This window comes from Oenanthe melanoleuca, chromosome 3 (genome assembly GCF_029582105.1).
Source record: "Oenanthe melanoleuca isolate GR-GAL-2019-014 chromosome 3, OMel1.0, whole genome shotgun sequence".
NCBI lineage: Eukaryota > Metazoa > Chordata > Aves > Passeriformes > Muscicapidae > Oenanthe > Oenanthe melanoleuca.
Window position 1 is genome coordinate 105,026,950 of NC_079336.1, and position 17,158 is coordinate 105,044,107.

The window sequence follows — 17,158 nt, forward strand, 5'->3', positions numbered from 1 at the left end:
GAGTCCACGGATCCTGAAGGGCTCATCCCGATGAGCCAAGACATGGAGACAGCTTTTATCTTCTCCTGGAGCCAGCCCCCTTGGGGAGAATCCCTGAGCAGGTGCCTGGGAATCATGTTCCCCAGCCCAGCTAGTGAAGGACTTTGTGGAAGCCTCTCTTGTCTCCACATCTCTCACTGCTGCACTGCACCCTTACCTATTGTCCTCCACACCACTGCTTACCAGCTCTCCTGCCCTCACAGCCCCTCATTTACCCACAGCTCCTTCCTTGACTCCTGACCTTTCATCTGCCCATGCCTACCCACAGCACATGCTGCCTCTTCTCTGCAGAGGCTTAAACCTGTTTTCCTGGACAGTGAGGAAACATGAAGGTCCCTATCTCCAGATTTTCCAAAAGGGTGATACTGCAGGATATCAGTGGGGAGTCCCTCAGGGTCTCCCCACATCAGAGACTGCCCACCAAGGCAGCACTAAGCCAGAGCTTCTACCAGTCCTATGCTTATGCATGTACTAATATCCAACAGGAGAAGCCCTGTGATCTTTTCCTGGCAAACACACAGAGTCCTGAGGTCATCTGCACCCTGCTCTGGGGCTACAGGCCTTGTTATGCCACCAATCTGCAGCACCTGCTGTGCCAGACCCAGCAGTCCTGTCTTGCCAAAAAGGCAACCCCTGACCTAGGACTGCAAGGGGCAGAGGGGTGGGGCATGTGGATTCTCCTGCCTTCAGGAAGGATGCATTCAGCATGGAAGGATGGCTCCACCTTCCATCTGAACTCTTCATAATTTTCTCTACACAGTCCAGCTAAGAGATAGTTGGGTGAGCAGATGAAGAAGCCCATGGTGCTGAGGAACAGGAAGCTGTCCTCCTAGCAGGCCTCTCTGCATTTCCACAGGCTGCCTTTAGCAGCAGGTTGCAGTGTCTGTTCTCAATTCACCTTGTCTTGGCTTTTGTTCCCCTTTCAAGTACATCTCAAAGAAGATGGCTCTGCCCCTTTTCTGATTTCTCTGCTGCTTTGAATATCCTGTGCTCTCCAGAGACTTTTCTCACAGTGGTTTCCTAACCAGAACTTTCTCCTGGTCTTTCCAGGTCTCTTTGGTATCTCCTGCTCTGGATTCTGGCTTTTGGGGAGATTTGGTTGAGCTCATCCACAGCCAAACACAGCTCTTATTCCTTCTCTTGAAGGATCATTTAGGGTCAGTGTTTATTTGCTGTCCTTTGTTTTCCATCAGTCTTCCTCTTTCCAGATCAAGCTGGTAAATCCAGGTATAGCTGCCTCTGAAGAATACAGGAAGGGAAGGAAGTTGACACTGGTGTTGATGCCTGGAAAGGCTGACCTGGAACAGAGACTAGACAGAGCAAAAGGAATAAAATAGGTATTTATTGAAAGGATACACCTGGGACAGTGCAAGAGCCTGGCTGGAGCTACACCCAAATCAAATCCAAGATGGATCCCAGTCACGAGTTTTACACTTTTGTAAGTTTTGGTTCATCTACATCTTGGGGTCAATTGTCCAACCCAGTCCCAGGCCATGAAGTCTCAGCCCCCTGGCTTGCCCCCTTTCCTTCCCTGTTGTTTTGCTTTTTGGGTACCAGTTGTCCTTGATTCTGTAGCTGGGAAGGGATCGTTTTGTCTAACTACCCTGTGAAGAGAACTTACTGGCACCTAATATGAAGCTTCAGAATTACACACTAAGCAGCAGAGATTCTGAAAAATATAAAAGCTAAAACCCAAGGCATCATTTCCCCCCTTTAGAGGAGTCCTTTACCTTGTCAAGTTTCTATTCTATTCTAAATATCTACTAACAATATTCTAAATATCTACTAATAATAGGTATTTAATAACAGACAAGTATCTAACAATAGGAAGTAACTAACAACATATAAATATCTAATAGTAAATAAGTATCTAATAGCAGTACATATCTAACTGTAAATAATAATAGATAAGTATCTAACAGTAATTAATATAAACAGCAATTAACAGTAATTAATATAAAAGTATCTAACAATAATAATAAACAATAATGAACAGTAATAAATAACAGTAGTAGTGTCTTGTACAATTGGGTTTCATGCAAGGAAAAATGATTATCACAAACAGTTCTTTAGGCATAGAAGAGGAATCATTTAAAGCAAGGCAATCAATTTAAATCAATTAAAACACAAGGCATCAGTGTGGTTCAGCAGACTGTGTTCTTACCCCACAGTCTGTCTCCAAACCTCTTTGGGATCATTCCACACATACAGAAATTCTTTGGAATATGTCCTTGCCCATAGCAATAGTTTTTACTATTGCTCTATTGTAATCTTTGATACTGCCTTGAGCTAAGAAATCCCAAATTCTTTCCCAACCTTTACTATGACTCGATTTTCCTGTTCTTCTTGTATATGTTTTGTAACACGAAGTTACTGGCTGGTTAAAAATCCTGTGTCAGCACATTCCCTCAGCTGTTTTGCATGGTTCAGGTACAATATTTGTTGACTACAGATGGCAGAATTTCACCCCGGGTTGCTTATAACAGCAGCAGAAGTAAGGTTTGTAGTGAACTATTGCCTCAATGACCTCTCAAGCCGACCAGAATTCCACCATGAAGGTTAACTCGGAATTCAGAATGGATTTTGTGCATTGATTTCTGGGGTGTGTGTCTGGTAATTTCTGAGGACAACTCACAGAAAGGCTCACTACTCTCTTTCACTAGGTCAGAAGGGCAAGTACTGATCCCAAATGGAAGAACCTCTTCATACTGGTGGGATGACTCACACAACTGGAGTGCTGCAAGGGATGCCTATAAGCTCTTCAGCCTGGAGAAAAAGAGGCTCAGGGGAGATCTTGCTGCTTTCTACTTTTTCCCAAAAGGAGGTTGTGGTGAGGTGGGGGTTGGCCTCTTCTCCCAGGTCACACAAAAGCGATAGGACAAGAAGAAAGATCCACAAGTGCCATTTTCCCAGAAGAGTTTAGAGTAGGAAAAACTGATCACTGAAAGGATCAGGCTTTGGAACGGGTTGCCCCGAGTGGAGTCACTATCCTGGAAGTGTTCAAAGAATGTCTAAACATGGCATTTGGGGACATGGTTTAGTGGTGAACACAGCAGTGCTGATCATTGGTCTCAATGATACTGAGAGTCTTTTCCAGCCCTAACCATTGCATGGTTCTACAACTCAATATTCTATGTACCAGCAGCACAGAGGAAGTTACACTAAAAAAGTGGTGATCCTGAATCTTAAATATCTGCTATCATGGGAGAAACCAAGCAAGCACGTATTTATACACCTACGTAGTTAAGGAAGGGAAGCATTTAGAAATGCTGGCAATAACTTAAGACCTCCACGAAGGAGGTCTTGCTTCTTTGTAGCACAGAGACAAAGCCAACTGGTATTAAGACTCACCCCACAAAGACTGACTTGCAAGTGATTTTCCTTAGTTGTCTTCAGTAGTAAACTTGACTCTGAGGCATTTCAGAGGATATATGAATCTATGTAAGGATATATAGCTGAGTCTATTCCCCTCGTTTCAAAGCCTACAATTCCCCCCTCACAGCACTACATTGCCACTCCCAACCCCATACAGCCTTTGCAAAGCCTGCTTTTGGAGTAACCACCACTCATGATGTTCTCACCAGACAAAGCTGCTGACAATCCTCACCCGCAAAAATCAATCTTCCCAAAAAGACATAGAAAATGAAACTAAATCAAAAGGACAAGAACGCACTCCTTTGCTGTTCAAAGCATGCAGAAGTACAACCAGTCTTTCCAAAAGCCTGGCTGAAAATTTTCACATCTATGATCTGATCCAAAGAAAATTTCTGAAAATCTCAAATGTTAGGAGAAGCTTGTAGAAACAAAATAAATCACACATCAGCTAATTACACAGTCCTTTCTGCTAGCTATCCATAACTGATGGATAGTAGAGGCTGGTGTTCTAACAACTGCTTCCTCCTTTTTGGTTCAGTGCCTTGTGTTTGCTCCTGGGATTGATTAAATTATGTATTTTTCTGGAATCTCAGATACAGGATCACTTGGGAACAATTCAGATGAAATGCTTCTCATGCTAATTAGTTTGCAGACTCAGTCTTTCTCTTCTTATGAGTCTGTGGCTTTCTTGGGCTGGTGGTCTTTGAGTTGGTGGCCACAGATGTGATTCGATTCCCTGATGGAATTACCTTTTACCCAGCTGCAGCTGATTTCAGGACAATTGCCAAGCTGGCTGCTTCCTTACTTCCTTTGGGAGTTCTACCAGGTGTCTTTGTGGCCCATAAATTCTGTGTCCACTATCAGTGCGTATCTTTTTTCCGAATCTTTGTTAACTTTTCCCTAGGTCTGAGATCACTGAAGCACCTCAAGACCTCAACTTTAACGACACAATTAATTTGTTTTTCCAACACATGGAAAATCGCCTTTCTTGCTGACTAGGCTTAAAACCTATACAAAGATCAAACATCTAAGAACTTCCTTTCTTAGTAAAAACAATTTACACATTCCATGCTTTGCAACACCCACGCAGAGCCAGGGAAGCTCTGTAACTTCCTTGCCCTGCCTGCGTGGAGCCTCTTTAGGCATAAGTCAAACGAGGACCTACTTTCCAATGTGGTATCATAACCCTTCTGTGCCATCCAAGAGCTTCCTCCCCGTGCTTGTTCCCACTCCCGATTGTATTACCAGCTTGGCTTTGACTCTCCCCACATCCCTGAGCCAGGCGTGCCGTATATCCATGCCCAGGTGCATACTGCCGCTTCACCCCGCTCTCGCAGCCCTTCCAAACCCCTGCAGACCAGGCGTGGGGTTCTTTCATGGGCACACAGAGCTGCCGTCCTCAGCAGCGCCACCCCCTCCGCGCACGTAGCGGCTCCGGTGTCCCGGTGCGGCGGGGCCCCGCCCCGGCCCACAGCGAAATGGCGGCCGGGCTCTTGCCCGCAGTAGAAATGGCGCCGCGGCCTCTCCGAGGCGCCGGCGGGCGGGCTGGCGTCGGAGGCGGGGATTGGCCGGGGCGGTGGAGGGGCGGGGCGATGGGCGCGGCTGGAGGCGGGGATTGGAGGGCTGGCCGGTGGGGCGGGGCGCGGGGCGTGCCCGGCCAGTGCCGGGCCGGGCGCGCGGCGAGTGAGCGCGGCACCACTCCGCTGCCGCCGTCTCCGCTGCCGCCGCCGCCGCCGCCCCCGCCCCCCCCGCCCCCGCCACGGCATGAGGAAACGCAACGAGTCCATCACGGTGGAGCATGAGCGCGCCGCCGCTGCCGCCGTGCCCGGGCCCCTCGACAAGGGCTGCACCCTGAGGCGAAGCCTGCGCCTGCCTGCCTCCGCCGCCGCCGAGGGCATGAAGCGACCGCTGGGCAGGTGAGCGCCGCCGTCGCTCCGCCGGGCTTCGTTGTTTTGTCACAGTGTGCCCGCTGCCGGCGGGGGCACCGGGAGCGGGGCTGGGCTTTGCGGGCAGAGGAGAAGGGCCGCTGCCGGCGCCCCCCGGCCGAGGAACGCGCGAGACGGACAGGTGCGCGGGCCCGGGATGTTCCCCGCCTCAGCCCTGCTTCCCTGGCTTTCCCTGGCTTTCCCTGAGTGCCAGGAGGGCAGTGCCGGCCCCGCCGTGCCTTCGGTTCTCGGTGCTAAGAGCTGGTCCGTGAGAGAGAGAGCGTGACCGGCAGACCCAGCCCTGGCCAGCCGAGGATGGGTTCGGTGTTCGTACCTGGGCGCTGCTGCGTCCAGCCCCCTCGGGAACAGGCCGGCGTTCTCCCGAAAAAAGATGGCTTAGCACGGAATCCTCCCATCAGAGAGCGTATGTGGTGCAGCAGGGCCCTGCAGGTAGGATGTCTGCGTTTTTTGAAGAAGCTGGTGGCTGTCAAAGCGATCTCTTTCTCATAAAGGAATCACATTTAGGGGATCAGTAGGAGAAGCTGACATGCGTGCCTCTGTTGGAAGGAGTTCAGCCGTGGATTTTTGTTGCCAGCTGTGTTAACGTTTCAAACGTTTTGTGCATATTTATAATGGGGAAAATTTTGTGTGCCTTTCTAAGAAGGCTGTAACAACAGGAGGTGTTTATCACCTGGAGCCTTCATCCTGCAACATTTTGGGGGGATGCAATACACTATGAAGACTTGCCTTCCTGGCCTTCTGCAACTGTGAGTCAAGATACATAATTTTAGTTTCACCTCAACCAGTGTGGTGGTGTTCTTTGTATTTTGAAAGTGTGAAGATGATCAAAATAGCTGTGTAGTTTGGGTAGCTGAAACCAAATTGCTGTGCTTCAGCAATACAGCAGCCAGATTTAAAAAAAAGAAAAAAAAAGGTGATTATCAGTGCATTTCTAGTAAATGAGCTATTGTGAATGTTTCTCTGCTAAATTTTCTGAGATTTTTTTTTTTCTTTTCTCATAGATATAATTAGCATTTGAAACGAGCTGTGGATACTTGTCATGGTCAAAGACAGAGGCTTTAAAATCTGATTTCTTTTATTGGGTAATAGCCATTTAATTTTGTGCCCTGGAGGTAAACCTTTGGGAGGCTGTCACTGCCCTGTACGTGTTATGACAAGCTTTTGCTAATTGTAAATGGCGCTGAGTTGATCTCTCAGTTTCCATGACTGTGCAGTGGATCAAACTGCGACAGTGCTCTGCTTTTATAACATTTTAAAATTTGGTGTGTCTGTTGTCTTTGTCCAAGTGGACGTCTTTCTAGACCAGTGGCACTCGAATGATGGCTTGCTGGCTTCTTCAGCATTGTGAATGGCACTCAAGTACCTTTTACTCAAATGGAAATTCTCTGTCGGTGGTGAGCATTGAGCAAGCCCTAAAAGCACCAGGGTGCAGGCTGTTGGCTTGGTCTGGCAGGCAGGTGCTTTGTGGATCCCAGACACATCACAGCTGTATTGGGAGGACCAAGCTAAAAATAGGGAAAGCACATCCTGTCTGCAGAAAAATTTCTTGCATTTTTTTCTCCATTTACACATTTAGCAGTCAAGCTTTCGTAGTTTTTCTCTATATTCAGCTTTTGAAGCCCATTTAAGAAATTCCTGAAGTCCTACATGGATTCTGGCTCTTCCCACCTTTCTCTCCCCCACCTCCCTCTGTCCTTTTTGGGTCAAATACTATATTCCACACAGCAGTGTTTCTCAAACTCGTGACGTTGTAGGAAAATCTTGTTTGAAGCTGGTTTTTCCTTTTCCACATTTTGAAATATCTATTTCTGTGATTTTTCTTTCTTTCATGCTGTTCTGTGTTGTTTACCTTTTTTACTGACTTTCAGTGGACCTTCTCTGACTTCCTCATCTTGTGAGCCTTCAGACAGCAGTTTGCAGGCAAAGTATCTCTCTCTGCCAGTACCTTCTAGCAGTGTTTTTTACAGGATAACAAACACACTGCTGAGCTGTGAATCTGAGCATGCAGGAGGGAGAAGTCCAGGCAGAAAGAAGGTGTGATGTCCAGAACAATCACCCTGAGTCGAGTCAGCCAGCCTCCTAGCTCCATATTCCACCTTTGCACAGCAGGGAATGTTTAAGGAGGAAGATGAGGGTACCTATGCAGTGACCTCCCTTGGATTTTACCCTGTCTGTGGTCACTTATGTGGCCAACAAGTTGCTCATGGACCATCTAGCTCCTCATATTTTAATGTACAAGGTCATGCTATTATTGCAGCATTCCTTATACCACTGGAAATAAAAGTAGTGTTTGATTGTTGTTTTCAATGGTTTGCACCAGTTTTACTCCCCAGCTTGCTGAAGCTGTAAGGTGAAAATTCAGCTGCAAGGTTCCTGGGATGGTGGAGGTTGCATAAAAGCTGAAATTGGAGATTTGTACCACAGCAGCCTATTCTTAGCTTGTTCTTTGATCAAATAGTTAAAATCACCACCAGAATGCTGTGTGAAAGGGGAAGTTGTGCTGTCTGCATTTCATGTTGCTGTTCTTCAGCCTCTGCAGGCTTGCAGAAGCAGAACGTAGGTTTGTCTTCATCATGTGGGTTTCCATCTCTTATTTGTAAACAATACAAGCCACTAGTTAGAAAGGCAAACCAATACCCAGCAGCATGGAGTGGCTGAGTATTTCTGCAGCCAAGGGCTGATCATGTGGCATATTCCATGGGTCAGGAGCAGGGCTGGGGAGTATGCAGAGGCAGCTGTGTCTGCAACTGCAGCAGTGGAGCAGCAGCAGGGCTGTTGTGTGCCCTTCTCCAGCACCAGCTTTTCCTGCTCACACCCAGCTCCTCAGCAAAGGCTAAACAGCATCTAGCTGATGTTTATGGAATTTACTACTGGCAGTAGTTTGTTCTTGCAGCAGGATTTTTGAATTTTACCAGCACTGCGTTTGGCCCTCAGTTTTTGTTCAGTCATACCATCACAATGTGCTCATTCATCCAGGAGCTGAAACTCGTTCTGAAGAGGTGGCTGTGCATTTTGACTGGCAGCTACTCTGTTACAAAAAGTGTGTGTATTTATTTCAAAGTGTAATGGAGATGTATATCTGATAAATAAGATTTATGCGGCTTTGGCTAATGCATAGTGCAGTCAGTGTGGCTTTTCTTAAATGGTTTACAACCAAAAATGAGCAAATATAGGTATTTCCATTTTCTTCCATAGATAGCTGTAAAATCTAATATTACCTAAGCACTTTACAAGTTGCTCCTTTAAAAGTGTGTGAGTGATTTTTTTTTTTTTTCTTAAAGGAGCTGTTTCGCCTTAAATCATTAAAATGCAATAAATAAAGAAGTAATAAGCAGTGTTTGCTTTTGGTATGTGTGTTTTGTGTGGATGGCCATTCCTCTAATATTTCTGTTGTGCGGCCTTTTCCAGGTGATAGTGTTGGAAGTGGTAAATGGATATTACCCATTGTGTTTTGGATACTTGCTGTGACTCATTTTTTGTCGTCGGTGGCTGTGATGTTCTGAGGAAATGTGTTTGAGCAGCCATAGATCTGGAAAACCTTAATGTGGGAGTACAGGGAGTAGAGAAAATCAAATGAGCTTAATACTGGCATTAGATACCAGAGCAAATTCTCCTATCTCATTTCTGCTGAACCCTGATCCTGGTGATAAAAGGTCACACGCATGTTACCTTCCACTTTTGTGACCTCATTGTTATCTGATCCTCTTTTAATCCCAATCAATAGCCAGACTATAGACATGAAGTGTGAATTTTGCCATTCTCTGATTCTCCTACAAACACTTATTTACTACAAATGGTAAAAAAACTTGTTAATGTCTCCCTCCATACTGTGGAGCACTGAAACACATCAAATCCCATGTGTCTGAGCTGTGTTCCTGGATAATTCTGTGCTCTGCCTTGCTGGAGAAGCTTCTGTCCCTGGTACCTTTATTCCTGGAGACCTCTGGCTGCTGGCACAAATCCCTGCAGGTTTTGGGGACCCTCCCCCTGGCTCTCCAGCCTATGCATCCCACAAGCTGGATATTTTTGCACTGACACTACAATTTGATGTAGTTTTCAGTTCCACTGTAGTCAGCCTTATTCTTGTTTGTTGTGGTGCAGCTTTCTCAGTGCTTTCTCGTGGGAGGCAAAAATGCTGTAAATGTGGCTTTTACAGCATTTTCTGGGTGTTTTATGAAAATGCAGGGAAGTGTTGAAGGGAAGAGGCTGCTGGAGTCTTCCCCTCTGATGCAGGATTCCAGGATTTTCCTGGAACAGTGAGTATGCTCAGGCATGTCGGATGTGGTGTGTGGTGACCTTTGGTGCCATCCTGCCCCAGCATCTGAAGTGCTTCACTGTTTCCCATGTCTCTTTGGATTTCACCAGTATCTTCCCCCTGACAGAAAACTTGGCCATATCTATTACCTGCCCCTATGTCCTCTCAGTGCCCTATCCTTATATCTCCAGACCTAGCCTCCTTTCTCCTATATTACTTTTTTGGAAGTATTTGCAAAGTCTTTTATGATTATTCCAGTCTGTTCCATTGTAGCAGATGACAAATACTTGAATTGTTCTCCTGCAAGTTTTCATCAATATATTTAGGTTTTTTTTTTTTTCCTCAAGTGAGTTTTATGCTATTGTTTCTCTTAATTGCTGTCTTCAGGTTAAACTAATTACTTGTCAGGGCTTTCAAAAGAGGAAAGAGACTACCTGCATAGAGATATTTCATCAATCATGCAGCTTTTTCACCAGTTCCACCTTCCTACTGGGTAACTGCTTCTATTTCAGTTGTTCTTGAGCAGAGCTCACAAAGGAGCTGTGAAATGGTTTCCAGTTGCTTTCTTTCATAGTAAATACAGGCTGAATCATAGTCCCTCCAATGGGCAAAATATGAAAAGCAATTTCCTTTGTGTGAGGACTTTTTTTAGTGTGGGGGGCTCTTTTTTCTTTTTTTGTTATTGGTTGTGTTGGGGTTTTTTTTTTGCACTTTTTTTGAAGAGCATGCATAGTAATATTTTGCTCACATATGTCAAAAGTGGGCTTGTGTAACTTTTCCCACATTTAGGTCTGCCTTTTAATTTTTTTTTTTTAAAGTTATTTATTTGAATGATATCACAGTAGCTCTGCTTTCTGGTTTGTCCTGTATGTTGTCATCCATATTGCAGACTTATGGCTGGGGAACGCCTCTGAATTGCTCCCAGATTACCAATGTGGAGAATTAGGTATTTGTTCTTTGCAGCATCTTCCCAGTTTGTTCATCTGTTCCAGCCATTATAATTCTCTCATCTTCTCCCCACTCTTTCTCAAAGACACATTAGTAATTCAGCAAAAATAGCAGTAATCTCTTCAATGTGGGGAATTATTGGTTTTATTATTGTGGGTTGTTTTAATTTCAGTTTTGTTTTTTTTTGTTTTTTTTTTTTTTTTTAAGGATTTAAACATTTGTGAAGCCGTTGTGTTGACATATAGCAGTTCTGTGCTTCGCTGTGTTACTGTTAGGGCCTATCTTTTTTTCCAAGTTTTCATCACTGAATTTGATTTTTTTTGGTGTTAAATAGGTGTGGTTTACTCTGTTATCCCTTGAGACTCATAGCATCCTCCTGCAGGTCTCTCTGTATGATCTAAAATTTCTTTTCTTGGATCCAGTGTACCCATGAGCCTCTCAGGATTTTCTGTAGTACAGCACAGCATTTTTTCTCCTGCATCTGCTGTGCTGCGTCTTTTAATCTCTGAGCAATTTCCTCAAGTCCTTGTATTTCTCATGGAGACGTCTGCTCAGGCTGAAGAGAATTTGCTCTCTGGTTTTGTGTTGGTCTCCTTGAACTCCTGATTTCCTTGCAGTTCCATATTCCTGACATCACACTTGCCCCTGGGTTCAGTTGTTCTGTTTTCATGGCTTATGTCTGAATTAATAATTACTACGGTATTGCTAATTGCTGCTACTTTACAATACTTTCTACTTGGGAGCTGTATAAATTGTCTCTGATTGTTTGAGTACTCCTGAGCTTCCTTAGAGTTTGGTTACTCCTGAGACCAGCAGGGTTTCCTTCACTTCTCTGGTGTGAAGTTGCCTGTGGGAGACCAGGGTCTTCTCAGCATTGTCACATTCTTCCCCGTCCTTTCTGGCATGTGGCTGCTGAGCCAGAAATCAAATTCTCAGTCACAGTCACTGCAGTGAATCTGTAGTTTTCCTCAAGGATGCAATGTAGATGTGTTTCTTTTGGTGAAAACAAAAAAAAACTAATTAAAACTAATGGTGGTGACATAATTTCCTCTCCTGAGTGCCCTTTCTGCTGTATGTTCAAGAGGTCCCAGCAGGACTTGTGCTGTATTTGGAGAGCGCTGCCTGCTGAGTCTGGGCTTCTTTGAAAGGAGCAGTGTTGCCTGCTTAGAAGACTGCAGCCAAGTTACTTTATCCTCCTAAAGGCCTGAAGGGCAGGTCAGATTATTTTGGTAATCATGTCAGGATGTGAAATTAGTGAATAGGCTTCTGCAGCAATTCCACTATAAAAGCTGGGGTTTAGTAAACTCAGTGGGTAGCTGTACTGTGTCCTCTTGTTGGTGCTACAGCAGTGGCTGGTTTCTGGCATGGAGAGTGAGTGAGTGCAAGCAAGGGAGGTTTACTAAGGGTGTAATGTGAAAGCACTATGTTAATGTAGCCGTGACTGAATCAGTACCACAAGAAGATTAAAAGAAAGTGCTTCAGCTGTATTAAAAGGGTAACAGGAGACCTAGGAGACTTTAAAGCCATTAGCCTGAGGAGTCTGTGCAATTTAAATTGCACGAGTTAATTTGAAATTCAGTGGAAGAAGTTTTAACAGCTAAATATATATTTTAATGAAAGTAGATTTTTCCTGTAGAAGGACAGTATAAAATGTGACAAGTTTGTCAAGATTACAGCCTGGTCGATCAAAGTATCAATAATAAAATTGTTTCTCCAAAGCACTTGACTTGGAAATGTAGTTTATTTTATTGACGTTGCTTGTACTGCTGATGGAAAGCATATTATCTGTATTGAAAATAGGCTCAATGGAGAGAGAAACAGCTGGGGAATTATAGTGGGATTGATTCTTGGGTTCAAGGGTGTGTAATTTTGCATATCAACTATCCCAAGGATGAGTTAGTTATCAGTTACTATTGATAAAAATGGGAGGAGGAGAGGTTGATAAGGGTTGATGGGTAAGTCAGCAGTTCAGAGCAGATGGTCAAATAGTGAAAAGATCAATGGGACACTAGTGTAGCTGGCAGGATGGTGGGGAGAGAGGGTAGGAGTTGTAACTGTGGGATAGGTGACAGTGTGAAGCTGTTCTAGGTAAGTCACCTCTGTAAGCTGTCCTGCGTCCCAGAATATCCCTCGTCCAGACAGTGAGGCTGCCATCAGGCTGTGGGCTTTTGCCTTGCTGGCACGCATCTCCTTCCTTCTCTCTCTCTAAGCAGTTGGTGAAACTAGTGCCATTCTTGGCTTCAGAAATAGTCCTCTTTCTTATTGAAGGCAATTCAAACTTCCAAGCATAATTTCCTAATTTTAGACTTAATTATTCACTGAGCTAACAGGAACCATGACTATTTACTTTCCAAATCTAAGTGTTTATTTAACCCAGATTTATTTCAAGATTGTAACTCTTGCTGAGAAATAGAGCAATAGAAAAGATTGTTAGATGAGAAGATTAACTTCTAAAACACAAACACTTGAAAACATTCGAGATAAGTCTCACAGCTGCTCTTGTTCAAAACTGTCTGTCCAACTTGTACCCACTTAAAATGGTTGTTAATTCCTCTTGCAAAAGAGTTTAGTGTTGAATAATAAGGGCCATAAGGTTATGTGAAGCCTCATCTCCCTTTTTATTAAAGGTGTGCAGAATAAACGATTTCACGTGGCATAACTAAGAAATACCCTTTTGGAAGGGTACTCTTCAGTGGCACTGTGCAAGCTCAGAGCAGAGAACAGAAAATGCATTTACCCTATCCAGAGCTTTGTTTCCCTTCCCCTGGCAGTAAAGCTTCCCCTGGGGTGACTATTCTTGAGACAGAGGAGCCTACACAAATGAGGATGATGTAAACTGGAAACTTGGAGTCAGAGCTTCCAGGTTGCAGCATCCTTGCTTATGGAGCAAAGTGTGTTCAAGGTATTTAAGAACTGAATAGATTTTAAGACTTCTTGGCATCCTCAGGAAGGGAAGCCTGGCACTGTTTTCTCCCTTAAAGCAGTCCTATCTCACATTTTCTGAAGTTTTGATTAGTTTCAGAGCAGGTTTAGGAAGCAGGAATTAAGCTGACAATACTGGCTTTATACTGCTGGATGTGAAAACTGTGGATTGCACATAGTCATTGGAAATATCCCATTCTTTTATTCTTGCAAATGCAGCAGAAATGTGGTGTCTGACCTTTGCTTTCAGTTTCTGATAGCCTTGTGCCGTCTCTTATAAAGCATTATTTTCCCCTTTTGACTGCCGGAGTAGGGACCACGTCTCATTTTAAACTTTGGTAGGCTGATGTTAGTGCAGTTGGCCAGAGCCTGGTGCTGATGATACTAAGGTTGTGGGATCAATCCCTGTATGGGCCATTTGCTCAAGAGTCTGACTCCGTGATCCTTGTGGGTCCCTTCCAGCTCAGAATATTCCATGGATCTGTTTCATTTCCCTGCAGTTTAAGTAAAAACTCCTGCTTTTCACCTTGGAGTTTGTGTTTTCTGGATTGGCTCTTGAAGGTTTTCTAGTGTTAGCAGTATCTTCGGTTTAGTTGTCCTTAATTTTTTTAAGCCTTTGTAATTTTGGAGTTCTTTCCTCCACAAGAGGATAGCTAGAGCTGGAATCCCCAAATAAAGGACAGATGAACACAGAAAGAGATTAATCTGCCTGGCTATATGCAAAATGACCCCGTGCTAAAATTGTGTCAGGGCCAGCAGCAGTTCTGTATCTGCTCATACATCTGTTCTTTAACTATGGCTCTTGTTCTATGGTCATGCAGTGTTTGTTAAGCCTCTCTTTTTAAACGGGTCACAATTTCAGAGGACACAGGGACTGCTAGCTGAATGTAACTGTGCCGGGTTGACAGTCAGCATATGTAATGTTTTGGCATTGTTTAATGTTCTTGTTTGCTTGTATGCTTCCAACGGGAACAGTTGGTCTATTGTAATCAAAATGTATTGCTAATGATGTGTTCTGAATCTAAAAGGTGGCAGTATCACTGCTAACACAAAAACATTCTTTTTCTTCAGGCTTCTGAGAAGGAATGGCTTCTGATCCCTGCCAGCAAAAGTAGAGCTTTTCCAGCTGGAAAGTATAAGATGACCATTTTGGTGTATTTGAAAGGAAAAATGTCTACAATGCACAAGTGAATCTTTTGCTCAGGTGGTTTAGGTGAAAGCCAGAGCCAAGAGCCTGCTACTAGTTGTAATTCTCAGACTGTGTGGCTGCGTCACAAGAACTGCTATGTGAAAATACAATTTCATGCTTACAAAGTTGTTCTGCTTGGAAATACAGATCTATTCACTCACATGTATCCACAGGAACAAAGAGTGAATCTGTGTTTTTGTTCTTGCTTCAAGGTTAACACACACATGCAGGTCTGTTGGGTTTACAGCACATTAACAGGTGGTAATTGGTAGTGGGGGAATTGGCTTGGCTGTACTGTGTGCTGCCTCAATTATGGTATGCGTTCAGCAGGTTAGGAGCTGTGATATAGCATTGTGTGTCTCAACTAGCTCTGCTCCTGAACTTTTGCTTGTGCACCTTGTACTCCTCCCCTGAAGGTGAGTGTGGTTGGGAGAAATGAGCTTTCCTGCTCCTATAAAATCCAGACTCAGCTGGTCTCAAGCTTCTGTTTGCACTTCCAATGCTGTTTCAGTCTTTTGATGTTTATGTTGTTTTTTTCCTCTTTCTTTAGAAGACAGCTAGTGTGTTCCCCAGCTCATGGAGTAGTGAGAGGCCTGTGCCTTTAATATAAACCAGCTGTCAGCTGTGAAATGAGTAGAGAACTTAAGGATTCGGTAAACACTGTGCTTGCCATTGGAGTATCTCAATGCCAAGCTCGACTAAAATCTAATGTGGGTGACTTCAGATTTGGTTAGTGTCAGCAGCATTGCTGGGGAGCTCTGAAGAAAGTGTGTTCTTAGAATTTAAACAAGGTTCGTACTGGAAAGGTATTGGCAGAAACTAAGAGGGTGTTGCAGAAGATGTATTCAGGAAAAGTCAGCAACCTTAAAACCATAATCCCCAAGCCTGCTCTTCTGTTGCAAAAGTCAGTTGTTCAGTTGCTGAGGGTTTAAGCATTTGTTGTTTGCTACATACTTAAAATGACAGTAGCATCAGCCTCTTCCTTTCTAAAATGTAGCTTTCAGGTTAATCTTGTCACACACAGTTCACACTAATGCTAATACCAGTGTACCCAGGCATTGAGATGTAACATCGTTGCTGCTTAGGCCATGCTGTCAGCATATATTTTAAATAAATTGGTGCTGTATTGCCAAATGTTCAGTCCATTCTTGTCTCCTGGTCTGTGAAACACGTACATTTAATGCAATTAGAATGTTATCAAGACTGATGTTCCAAGCTTGTGTCCTTCAAAGGATGTGCCAATGCACAGTGATTTAATCAGACAAGCTGTGTTATTACTGCATTTGGGGTAGTCAGCTTAGATAGTGGTTGTGGAGAGCCCAAGCCAGGGCATTGGGAAGGGATGGGGTGCTGATGAGGGAAAAGTGAAATGTTCCACGTGGCTGTCCTGTTAAATGCTTGTGAGAGCCTTTCCCTCCCTTGCTTCTTTTGTTCTGCCTTTTGCAAGTGTGTTCGATGGACAAAGATCCATACATTACCTGCAAGCTGCTCTATTATTTCTGCTCATTAATGCTGTACACTGACTTGCCTTTCTCTCTCTTCATGGGCTTGTTTTTGTTTTTTCCTGCAGTGCTCTGAGTCCTGGCATAACATTTGCTGGTATTTCAGTGCTATCAGCAGCGCTTCCCTCTTACACTGAATACTGATGCCACGTTTCCCCCACTTGATGCATCAGGATCTTGGTTCTTTCAGGTCCTACCCGTGATCTTTCCTTCTTCTCCAAGCTGAAATGTGGTTTTGAGGGTCTCAATAGCTGGAGCTTGATGGCCCCTCCTGAAAATCCTGATTAATTGAGATGCTCTCCTTTACTTTGCAGTTATACCTCTTGGAGGGAGACAGCTAAATTCTTGACTGGCTAGATGGCTTCCTGCTTGCTGCTTACTGTTTTAAGTTACTTCTTAATCACTTGGTATTAATCAGAAGGAGGCACTGAAGCAGTCTGTGAGAGTCTGGGCTGTAAGAGGGGAACAAGGCAGTGAAGTGGGGGAATTTGGGAGCTTTAAGTTTCAAATCTCACCTGCATTCAGGCAATTGGAATAACTCTGAAGCTCTCACTGCAGCCAAAAGGGGATGCTTTGCCGGCTTTGTGGGCATAGATAGTTTGCAATAAAAGGAGGGAAAGAATGTGTCTAGGGTGGTGGTTGTACAATCTGTGAGCTGATGCCATGGCTAGAAGAAAAGGTCCTGGAGGCTCCTTCTTTGGAACCTTCCTACATGTTTCTACCACAACTACTAAACCATCTCCACAAACTTACCTATTTGAAAAGCTGGTTTTATGTGTATTTGCATATATCTGTTACAATGCAGATACAGGGTTGGGTCTTTTCTACTATAAACTTCTTTTTATGGCCCCACTAACCAATGCCAGCTTTAGGCTGCATAAGTGTGGAAGTGAATGGAAGGTGGGATAAACTCCATAGTTTACTTCTGGAGAGCTTGTCAAATGAACCGAGGTAAATTCTGACTGCAAGTGGTGTTGGGAGG

General features: G+C 44.2%; 1 protein-coding gene and 1 long non-coding RNA gene across 2 annotated transcripts in view; one reads left to right on the top strand and one right to left on the bottom strand.

Moving 5' to 3' along the window:
- Positions 1–1,890: 1,890 nt before the first annotated feature.
- LOC130251822 (uncharacterized) lies at positions 1,891–4,921 on the bottom strand. Its single transcript, XR_008840241.1, has 2 exons — positions 4,684–4,921; positions 1,891–3,521 (listed from the first exon to the last, which is right to left on the bottom strand). It is a non-coding gene; the product is annotated as an uncharacterized LOC130251822 (long non-coding RNA).
- Positions 4,922–5,057: 136 nt separating this feature from the next.
- ABHD12 (abhydrolase domain containing 12, lysophospholipase) overlaps positions 5,058–17,158 on the top strand; it is a 37,456-nt gene continuing 25,355 nt past the window's right edge. Inside the window, exon 1 of the mRNA XM_056488772.1 lies at positions 5,058–5,330. Coding sequence (XP_056344747.1) covers positions 5,179–5,330 — 152 coding nt within the window. The 5' untranslated portion in view covers positions 5,058–5,178. The remainder of the gene's footprint in view (positions 5,331–17,158) is intronic.